This window comes from Oenanthe melanoleuca, chromosome 1 (genome assembly GCF_029582105.1).
Source record: "Oenanthe melanoleuca isolate GR-GAL-2019-014 chromosome 1, OMel1.0, whole genome shotgun sequence".
Classification (NCBI taxonomy): Eukaryota; Metazoa; Chordata; class Aves; order Passeriformes; family Muscicapidae; genus Oenanthe; species Oenanthe melanoleuca.
Window position 1 is genome coordinate 45,779,038 of NC_079333.1, and position 11,509 is coordinate 45,790,546.

Sequence of the window (11,509 nt, forward strand, 5' to 3'; positions counted from 1 at the left end):
CGCTGGGGGATGAGTAGCTTTAGGGCAAGCGAGAGCGAGAGGAAAGATGCATTTAAGGACCGTCCGTCCCGGAGCCCTTGGCGCACCGGCGCGATCCCCTGAGCCCTGGCCGGCCCCGCAAGCACAGCACCGCGGGGCTCCTCACCCCAAGGCAGGGAGCAGCACCCAGCAGAAGGGTAGCGGGTCTGGGGGCGGCCCGGCCGAGGGTAGCGAGGGGGCTGCGGACCAGGGCCGCCCCGGGTGGCCTCCCGCGGGCCGCGCCCCGCCCCGGAGGGCTGCGGGAGGGCTCACGTGGGGGAGAGGCGCCTATGGGGAGGCGGCGGGAGCCGGGCAGGGCGGCGGGGCCCGGCGGGGCCGCCAGCTGTCAAAGAGGCATCCCGGGCTCCGGCAGCGGGAGCAGCCCTATGTGTCCCTAAGCTGCCAAGCCCCCGCGGCCCCGCTCGCCATGAACACCGAGGAGCAGTATTACGCCTCGGCGCAGCTCTACAAGGAGTCGTGTGCGTTTCAGAGAGCCCAAGCGCAGGACTACAACCCCAGCCCCCCCGCCTGCCTGTACATGGGCAGGCAGCAACAGACTCCTTATTCCAGCGCCTTAGGGGCTCTCGAGCAAGGCAGCCCGCCAGACATTTCACCTTACGAGGTGCCCCCCATCACTGAGGATGCCGGGGTCTCCCACCTTCATCACCATCACCACCACCACCCTCATCTTCCTCCTCCCCACCAGGACGCGCTGCCTTTCGCAGACGGGGCGGACACGGGGGCAATAGAGGAGCCCCGAGTGCAGGTGCCTTTCGCCTGGATGAAGTCCACCAAATCGCACGCCTGGAAGGGACAGTGGACCGGTAAGCCCCGCCGCATCCCTCCGCTCCCCTACCCCGCTTCTGTTCCTCTCGGTCATGCTTCGACCACTCGGATGCAGCGTGGAGAGGTCTCGGAGGGTCGTTCCCCCTCCGCCAGCCTCTGCAGACCCACTGCTGTGGGGCTGCAAGTGTTGGGTTGAACGCTGGGGAGGGAGCCGGCACTCACAGTCCCCGCCGGCGGGCTCATCGCTCCCTGCGCCTCAGCAATTATTAACGAATTATTTTTCACCAATTAACTAATTGTGGCCAAGCCGGGACGTCGTGACCCGTCCCGGGAGCTGCTTCCTCGGGCAGCACGGTGTCCCCGCGGGCGCGGCGAGCTGCGCTCGGGGGCCGGGTCGCGGAGGCACCTGCGAGGAGGAGCGGGCGGGGAAGCGCAGGCAGGGCTGGCGGGAGGGGACAGCCCCTCTGCCCCGTGTCCCTGAGCCCACTGTGCGGCCCCCGAGCCCTCAGGGCAGCCACCGAGACCCCTCGGCTCACCCCGGCTCAGAGCCCGTCTCCCCTTCTGGCCCCTCCATCCCGCTCCTCCTGCTCCCCGGCGGGGTTTAGCCACAAATGCACCTCTCCAAGTGAAAAAAAACAGGGCACGGAAAACAATGCACAAACGAAATAGAGTTGCCAGTGAGGGGAAGAAACTCTATCTAGGCAGAAAGTTCCGCTGCCCAACAATATTTCTGTCTCTGCCTGCACAATGTTATCGTGTCCTGCGCCTCCGTCACGCCTATAGGGCAAATATTATATTAATGGCTTTGTTCAAATAGACAGTTGGAAAAAGGACCGGAGTGTTAAAATCTCCACGAAATAGTTTGGGAATTGCATGGGGCAGGCCGAGGGGGAGGGAAGGACAGGTGTCGGTTCCCAGTCTTCCTGGAGGCGCACCCACCCACAAAGGTAGAAGAGTGTGCTGTCCCAGACACTCGGGAACACGGAGGCAGGGATGGTGCCAGGGCGGAGGTGGGGCGAGGGAGAGAGAAAATCAGATTGTTTTCCATGGGTTGAGTGAATTTTGGGAAATAATAATAATAATGTTAATAATAATAAGCCAAACTTTTGAACTACACCTCTTTTTTTCTCTCTCCTGTACTCGAAGAATGACAAAACCAGCAGGAAAGCAAAACTTTCCCCGTGGAAGCCTAAAATTCTTGCCTGTTGTCCCCAGCCGTCCCGGGAGGAGCAGGCAGGGGCCGTGCATGACCCGGTCGGTGTGATGTGTGTGCAGGGTTCCTGCCGGAGCAGGAAGAGAAAGGGGCACCGCTCTGTGCCGAGCGCGGCTCAGCCAAACCCGGGCAGATTTTGTACCGTGTATGTGGCAAACTATATGGACCGATGATTTATTTTTCATGGAAACCCTTGGGATTTAGGCTTTGCTCTGTTGCCAGGAAAAGGCGCCCAGGGAGGCCGCGGCCGATCCCGGCCCGGTGCCACACGCCGTGCCCAGCCCCGGCTCCGCCGCTCGCCCCGGGCTTGCTGACCTGTCCCGGGGCCCGACCGATCTCGTCCCTGCAGCTCCAGTTTAGTTTAAAGTAACAGAAAAAGATTTCTTTTTTCTTTTTTTTTTTTTCTTTCTTTTTTTTTTTTTTTTTTTTTTTTTTTTTTTCCCAGTACAAACTCATGCATGCACAGGTTTACACTTACCAACATTTTTATACATATACACATTGATTTTAATATTTATTTTTTATACTCCCATAGATACATGCACATCACTTTGCAAACATCATATATGTATTTAAATATATATTTTAAATACATAAGTTTTATACACAGATTTACATTTACAAACACTGTATATATAAATACAGAATCGTGGGAATAGGAAGATGAGCGGTGGGAGAGTCCACGTATCTCTCTTGAAGTTATTATTTCATTCTGGCTGTTTAAAGCACTGTTCCCTGCAAATGATATCAACCCAAAAACCTTCCCAGAGGGGTGCTGACGCTGGCCCTGAGTTTCCGTGCCCACCTTCGGCCCCTCTCAATGTTCCTGCCTGCATTACCTGCGCCCCAGTGCCCACGTAGGACTACGGCGACCGCCCTGGGAACGGCGATCCCGCTGCTGCCGCTTTTTACGGGAATGAGAAACCCAAGGTTTCAATTTGGCCGAATGAAGCGGCTGCAGTCCAACTCCCAACTAATTATTATAATTTTTATTGATTTGTTTTAGAGATGCGTTGGGGTTTTTTTTGAGAGGTTTTTTTTTTAGGGATTAAATTTTACTACTTTGCTTTGGTTTGTGTGTGTGTAGCGGAGTTTTTTCTTTTTTATTTTCCTACCTTTATTTATTTTTTTTTTTAAATTAATTTTAACGCTAACCTGAGCAATTGCGGCCCCGGATCCGGGAGCCTTTTTGAACTTTCAGTGTCACGCAAATGGTGGCACATGAGTTTCTCCCTCGGCTCCAGAGACGGCGCCTTCCTGAAAAACTCACCCAAATCACTGTTAAAAAATATTAAATTATTGTAAAATAAAATGACAGCAGCGGTGACTGCCCCCAGCAGCACCAGTGGAGAGCTCCCCGAGGCCTCTCCTTCACCCCGCTGCCTTCCCCCGCTTATCCTCCGCGCCGCGCAGGGGTTTTGGGGTCCCAGGCTGACTCTCGCTTCTCTCCAGGGGGATCCTACATGGTGGAACCGGAGGAGAACAAGCGGACGAGGACGGCGTACACGCGGGCGCAGCTGCTGGAGCTGGAGAAGGAGTTTCTCTTCAACAAGTACATCTCCAGGCCGCGGCGGGTGGAGCTGGCTGTCATGTTGAACTTGACCGAGAGGCACATCAAGATCTGGTTCCAGAACCGGCGGATGAAGTGGAAGAAAGAAGAAGACAAAAAGCGAGGGGCGGGCAACAGCAATGACCCCGAGCAAGACTGCGTGGTGTCCTCCGGGGAGCACCAACCCAAGGAGGATCTCCAGCCATGCCCGGCCGGGAACCATCCCTCGGGAGCCTCCAGGGACCTTCTTGCCCCCAGCCTAGTCCCCAGAAGGCAGCAGGACTCTCGGTGAGCCGCGGGGAGCGCCACAGCCCGGGATGAGGAAAAGGATGGGACACGGAAAAGAGGAGAGAAGCTGGGGCCAGCTTTCCTCCGCCGTGCCGTGCCGTGCCGTGCCGTGCCGTGCCGTGCCGTGCCGTGCCGTGCCGTGCCGTGCCGTGCCGTGCCGATCCACCCGCGCCTTCCCCCGGGAAACGCGGTGTCTCCACTCCAAAACTCGCGTCCTCCGGAAAGTGAATGTAAAATCCCAGCTGTGGCGAGGAGAGGCTCGCTGCTGGCCCTAGCGCCCGGGGAGGCCGCCGGGATGGCCCGCGCCCCAGCGAGCCCTACGGGACAGCTTCCCCCGGGGAAGGTGGGTCTCAGGTGGCCTCCGATGGCGTGTGCCACCCTGGGTGCACGGAGAGGTCTGCGAACCGGAGGAGAAGCTGCCTTCCTTGCCGCGGACTGCTGCTCGGCCGGAGAGCACGTCCCGCTGCGTCCGTCGGTCCGAAAGCGCGGACACGGACCCGAGCATCCCGGGCCATCCACGGGCTGGCACGCAGCCGTCCCCGTCCCTTCCAGTGGCTCCAGGGCTTCGGCTCTACCGAAGACTCTCTCAGGACTGTTACTTACTTCTTTGGAAACTGGAACCTGGTTTCTTTCGTTTTCTTTTGCTTTTGGGAAAGAAAGAGGGGGTGGGAAAGAAAAAAAAATAAAAAATAAAAAAGAGACAGAGATAAAAATTAAAAATCAAAAGAGAAAATGCCCACGTGTCCTGGGGGCAGGATTTGTCTCCCCCGATGACCGGCACAGGTAGCCAGACCCTCCTCCGGGCTCTGCCGGCGGCTGCGGGGTCCCTGCGCTGCTGCCCGCGGCTCCGTGGGGCTCCGTGGGGCTCCGTGGGGCTCCGCGGGGCTCCGTGGGGCTCCGTGGGGCTCCCTGCTCCATGGCTCCGCTCGCCTCTGCGAGGGGTGAACGCGGGCCCAGGGATGCAGCAGAAGAAGTCGCGGGTGGTCTGCGAGCAGCGAGCAGACAGCGTGCTATATACGAGAGGTAGGGCTGGTCCCAGGGACATTGTCCCTTGGGAAAAGGCTCCTGCCTCTCTTCCAATTCTTTCGCAAGCTCGGACTCTGCTTTGGAGAGGAGAAACCTCTCTGCAGCATGAGCTCCCGTCCCGGCGCGGCTCTCGGCGTGTTTTTCTCTGCAGATTTGTTTTTACACCCCAGCCGAGGCTGGGGCCCGCTGCCGCCCGAGGCACTGCAGAGCACCAGGGACTACCTGGGCGCTGTTTTCGGCCCGGCCCGTGTGCGGGAGAGCTCGGCTGCTCCGGGCTGGAGCGGGGAGAGAGCCCGGCCGGGGCTTCCCTGCTTCCAGGAACAGCTTCCCCGGCCCGACAGCGGCGGGGACTCCAACTAAGCGGGGAGCAAACCACAGCCGAGCCAGAAACAGAAAACACCGGTTGGAAGGAAGTCGGAACTCTCCAGTTTGCTGTCGGTCAGGCGATCTGCCTTCTTTCCTCGACGGGGAGGTTCCTGCCCTGTACCCGGCAGCAGCAGCCCCTCGAGCATCCCTCGGGACCGCCACAGGCAGTACCACGGGAGGTGGAAAATGAGGAGGACAACCTGTCGCACCCTGGCCAGAGGGTGTTCCCAGTCCCTCGGCTGAAAGCGAGGGGGAGAGCGAATAGCTTGGCGCAGGTCTTTGGGGTTTTCTCTAACACTAAGGTGGAAGCTTGGACTGAAGTTGTAATTTATCTACTGCTTTTCTTTCCTCTGGGGACATTAATATCTATGTGCAAACAGGACTTTTTCTGGTAATTTTTCCTGCAAGTTGCCTGAGAAATTTATCATCCGAGCCTGTATATCCTTATTCGTCTAAATGCAGTCATTGAATGAGAACTTTAATCGTTACGTGAGCAAAATTCAAATAAAGCTGTTCTGCTTAAGAAGCAAAGCACCATATTAATTAAAGTAATATTTCTTAAACTTTTGGGGGACATGAAGCCATTTTTAAACCTCAGAACTTTTAATCACAATTCATTAGCATTTACCTATCACTGGTAACATGAAGTGGAACAATTTCCAGGTACCTTTTACAATGTCTGGAGCTGGCATTACAATTCGGAGCCACTATAAAAACAGATCCAGCTGCAGAAAGGACGTCTTTCACACAGAATACCTCAATTTTATTCTAAGGTTTGTTGAGCACATTGCCCTGGCTGAGCAGCATACACGGCAGCTGAAATGCTGCCTGTCCTTTCTTTAGTATAGAGCATTACGTTTTGATTTTCTTTGTGCACTGCTCTGAAAATGAAAAACATGCACAGTTTATATGGATCGTTTGCCCACGGTGCCAAGGTGTTTTTATTAGTAGAAGCAGAATCAGTACTGCATGATTTGGTTTTAATGAATAAAGTATTTTCTTTCTAAGGGCTGACATAGTTTATTTGTTTAGCAATTATATTTATACACACACACATACACACGTATATTTACACACCCTTTTTACAACTGCAACAATGGAAAAATTAACATTAACTAAATCAAAACTGCTCTGGGACCTTGTAGAGCTAAAGATTCACGGTAACTTCACCTGACAGAACAGCCAGCCCTACACAGTGCTGGGGAAAAGCAAGGCTGACACCAAGAATTATAAGCCCACTAGAGTTCTTGAGCCATGTCACCTCACCAAAATCAGGTGTCCAGATATATAGTTTATGATTTATTTGTAATCACCTTTAACCCTAGGATAGAATATTCATAAAACATTCTTAAAATACATATAAAATTACACAAGAGATAATGAAGTATGAGATATCTTTTTATTTCTTCTTGGGCAATAGTCAACTCTTTCAGGCAGATGTGGGAGAGGTATGTGCCCAAAAAATTGCATGTGTTCGGTGTTAATTATTTTAAGTAAAAGCTGAACAAGATTCAGGGCAATTTTCCTGCCCCTGAGTGCACCTTGCCATGGCATTCACCCCATTGGGAGCTATCAATTCTACTATTGGGGGCATCAATTCTACCTGTGGCTCCAGGGAAGAGAGTGAGGCTGTGAGTCTCGATTGAGTTTTGCAGAGGCAACACCTTTACTGCTCCTGCTTTGCTCAGATCCATCCCCCAATGCAGGAAAGACTTGTCTCCTCTATAACAAGCCCTTAGCTTTGCCTGAGAAATATCTCCATTTAGAGGTAATTATGCCCATAAATCAATTCTGAAAGCAGTGATTTAACCCAAGGTATGAAAGACTTTCCAGTCAGACACTGAAGGCTGCTACCTTCTACTCTGTGATTGCTGCTGCTGCCACGAACACAGCTGAAGAGAGAAGAGAGATGTTGAAGGCTGAGAGATGAATTGTTGCTCAGAAAGGCTTTGGAGCTTTGAAGTGCAACCAGGAGTGGGATGCCAGCCCTGCAATCACCACCAAAGCAGGGCCTTGTGGCCTGGGCAGACCTCATGGTCCTCCACACAGGGCAGGGGTGGCTGGGGGCTAAGTGCTGAGTTTCAAGGCTTGTTTTGGGAGTAGAAAGATGCCATTGTACTCCTTCACTTGTTATAGCTTAGAGAGACCTTTACACATTAGCACAGGCAAGCCATGCAAACACACGTGCACACACACAGCTTCCAAAAAACTGTGACTCAGAAAGGCAGCACCCTTTCTGCTTCCTTCTTCCCTGGATGGGATAAGAATGGCCAGATCTTCAAGGGTACTTTTTATAACCATCAGGAAGAAACCTAGGGAGGACAATGAAATGAAATGAAAATGAAATGAAATGAAATAATGAAATGAAATGAAATGAAATGAAATGAAAAGAAATGTGGAAACACTGCAGTTAAGTTAGTAGTGAAAGCTATCTACTTTCACCTACCCACTACCTACTTTTATTTAACACTTAACATTTATCCTCACTGTTGCTGTCCCACTGGCTACCAGCACCTTTTCCAGGGTCTTTCCATGAGCTATGCCAGCACTAAAATGTCCCAGGAGTGCTTTAGCTGCAAATGCAAAGAATGGTGGAGCAAAGGGGAAAGTGCTTGGAGGCAAGGCTTCTCCTAATCTTTGCCTTTCTACATCTCCTCTCCTCCTACCACCTGCTGTCCTGGTATGCAGCTCCTCTGCTCCCCAGCACCTTTGGGATCACAGCATATGCAGGAACAAATAAAATGCAGAGGAAATGAGCTGAGTGCCTCTCTCCCCAGCATGCCTCAGTGGTGAATCAGGGCTGGCCAGCCTCATTCATGGAGTAGGAAACTCAAACACGTGGTTCCCTACTATAAGGTCTGACGCACTTGCTGCCTCCTATCAGGGCTTGTTCCAGGAATCATTTGCTTCCAGCAGCAGCAGCACTGCAAGGAGGAGAGGCTGCACTTGTGCTCCTTCTGCATGAGGTGCCTTTAGGCATATTCACAGGAGCCCTGATGTCTGGTTCCATCCACCAGGTTCCATCCATCCTCCACAAGAGGCAGGTGCCTTTGTAAACAGGAATATTTTTCACAAATAACCCAAAATTAGGTTGAGTGGGAAGAAACTCTGGAGATGTAGGTGAGCTGGACCAACAAGGCAAGAAGATTGCAGTGCCCACTGCAAAAGCAATGCATTAGCTAAGGTGCATTGGCAAAGACAGGGTTGCTTTGTCTCATAGCACAGAATACTGGGAACAATAAGTGGCTGGCAGTGGCAGCTTCATTTTCTCCCTGTTCTTAGACCCAGACCCAGGAGGAGAAAAGCATCTGCTCAAAGAACCCATGGCAGAGTGAGTTAAAATACGAAAGTAAAACACATCCAGCAGGCTCAGAAAGCAGAGGGTGCAATGGTTTGTGTCTCCACTACCAGGGCTAGAGTTGTCTAGAGTTGGAAGAGTGATTAGTAGCACTCTGGTGTTCTGTTTGAGCATGGGCCATGTGTGCCATCATATATTCAGCTGTGCCTGCTTTGGACATTCCCTGCAGACCTCAAAACACTGAGCAGAGGCAGGCAGGGATTAGTGACTTCACTGCTGTAGGAAGAAATCAGCAGAGGGGATGGAGCTCCCCTTGGAGAGATTAGAGGGGACCCGCAGCCCCTGCTGGCAGGCCAAGCTGTCTCAGCACCAAGGTGGAGCCAGGGGTATACCAGGACTGTGCAGGGACTTGTGTTTGAACACCACTTGCCTGGGCCCAAACCCTTCTCCAGGGAAAAGCAAACAGTTACCTGTTGGGAGCCCCAGCTGGGTGCGGCATCGCAGGGCTCCGGGCCGTGTTTTGAGCACAAGCCCTCCAGGAGAGGAGGCTGCACCTCCCTGCAGCAGGCAGGAGCTGAGCAGCCCCCTTGGACTGGCTTTTAACAGCCTTTCAGCACAGCAGCTCACGTCCCTCTGATCCAAGCACGTGCCTCTCACTCCCTGCCAGGATTCCAGCCAGGAGAGCTGATCTCTCATCTGGTATGCCCTCTCTCCTGTGCTGCTGCTGAGCCCTTGGTGGTGAGTCAGTATTTGGCTAAGGGTGAGACTGCATGAGGTGACATTGCTCAAGATAAGGTGGCAGAATAGCAAGTCCTGTTTTGGGATTATTTTTATTTTTGATGCATTCTGTAAGCTGAATTTTTTATCCCAAAATTACAACTGTCATAAAAGGGCAAACCCATTTTACTTTGAAGGCATCAAATCCTTTAGCGTGGAATGCATGTGATAGAACTTGTTGTTAAAGTCAGACTGGTTCCTGGAGTTGTGACTGAAAACCTGCTCACAACTTCACCCTCTGCTGCCACATCACTGATGGTTTGTTATGTTCATCCCACACACTTCAGTGGTTCAGTTTCACTTCAAACACAAAGAGGCAAATCTGATGGCAGGTGTGCAAGGGCATTTTGAACTGTGCATGAGATTAAGTGGAGATAAAGGCAGAGGAAAGGGCCATAAAATGTAGAGCTGCATGACCCTTTCATGACAAGAAAGGGATTCCTTAGGAGCACCCTGGAGGAGCAAAAACAGAACTGAAGCTGGAACCAAGGAGCTTTCTACTCTTTTCTTCTGCCCAAAGTAAGATCACTTCTGACATTTTGTTATGCTCTCTTTACTAAGGCCTCCATAACTGCAGATTTCACAATTTTCTCTGTTCCAGAGCATCATTACTCCTACCATGAGTGCATTTTCCTAGCATCCAACCAATCTCACATATTGCAGTTATAGCCTATGGTTTTTTGCCCTGATAGTAAGCAGAGGACAGTGTACTTCTCTTTAAAATAGCCTCTCAAAAAGCCAAAGGAAAAGTTTTGGTGAAGAAAATTCATTTTCCAGGCAACTTCTGCCTTATTAGAGACTTTTTAGAGAAATTACTGAGAGCAGATTCCCAGAGCTCAAACCCAGAAGCTGGACAGGATGGACCTACAAGCCAAATAGAGGAATGGTACTCCAGATGTGCTGGAAGGTAACACTGTCAGGGGTGGGCAGCCAGGAGGATGAGCTGGCTCTGGAAGCAGGAGGGATCAAAAGAGAGGCAAATGAAGGCTGAAGCACTCTGTTATTGGGAGAAGCCAGAGGGAGGCATTAATGGAGAAGGGTGAAGAAAAAGGTAACTGATGTAATGCCAAGACCTCAACAGCTCCAGGATTATGACACCAGTGAGGTCATTAGCTGGGAATGCTGCTTGGCTTCCAGGGAAAAGTCATGATACAGAAACCAGGTGTTTTGTGTGCTTTACTTAGCTGCTAATTGCAGCTTGCACCTTCCTTGCAGAAGCTTAATTCCCCCTTGTAATGTGATGAAGTTTTCTCACTTCTCTCCACATTCCTCCTGGTCCATACACTAAAGGAAAGTGTTGTGATTCTGGCAGAGATTCCCACTTAATGCAGCTGCTCTGCAGTAGTGTTTATTCACTGTAACATGCAGGGCTTGTTCCAGCTGTCCCTGGTTATGACAAATCAGGTACTTGGAGTCCTGCTTGCTCAGGCCTCTAAGTGAAGGTCTTTCTTGGCAAAAAAATCTTACAGAGCTGCCACACAGTTCCTGTGAAAAATAATCCAAATTCATTTAGAGGCAGGCACTGGAAATTGTCTGAAAATCTGCAGAGATGTGGGAGCTAAAAGTCCATTTAGGGTGACAGATTTATGTCCTGCTCCAGCAAAGTCCCGTTTGCCCCTATGTCTCCTTTTATCCCATCCTCTCAGCTTGGCTCTGAGGAGTGAGGTAAGTCACACAGCAGCACTGTTCATGGAAGATCTGTGGATTACAGGGGGCTGGGAGTAGTGATAGCTTGTTGGAAAATCTTAGTGCCCATGCTTCTCCTCCAGATGTGGTCCCTAGATAGGTCAGGGCTTTATTCTTCACTGGCTGTGCTCTCTCTATAAACTCTTGGGGGAGTGTGGGGAGGGAGGCTCAGGAGAGACAGGGCTTTTAGAGGCTGACATCAGGACCTAGGAAGAGACAAGCTGACACCTGCAGGCCGTGTCTGCATGGAGCTGGGACTGAAAAACCTCCAGGGAGAGAGCAACCAAAGAGACAGTGCTTTCCCCCATGCCATAGGGAAGGAATTGTAAGAGTGGCAGAGAGGAGAAGAGAAACTCTTTGCTTTCAAGCCTTGTCTCTCCTTCAGGCCTACATGGAATAAAGCATGGGACAGAAAGCAATGGTGCAGATGGAGGAACCATCAGTCAGGGGCAGAACTGGAGAGCAGCAATGGGTGGGCAAGGGCCAGGAAGCTGCCACACCC

General features: G+C 51.9%; 1 protein-coding gene across 1 annotated transcript; it reads left to right on the top strand.

Annotated features, from left to right (window-relative positions):
* The first annotated feature begins 325 nt into the window (after nt 1-325).
* On the top strand, nt 326-5,777 carry PDX1 (pancreatic and duodenal homeobox 1). Its single transcript, XM_056487740.1, has 2 exons — nt 326-842; nt 3,470-5,777. Exons 1-2 carry the CDS (start codon nt 446-448, stop codon nt 3,856-3,858), a joined length of 786 nt encoding a protein of 261 aa, XP_056343715.1. The 5' UTR covers nt 326-445; the 3' UTR covers nt 3,859-5,777.
* Nucleotides 5,778-11,509: the final 5,732 nt, after the last annotated feature.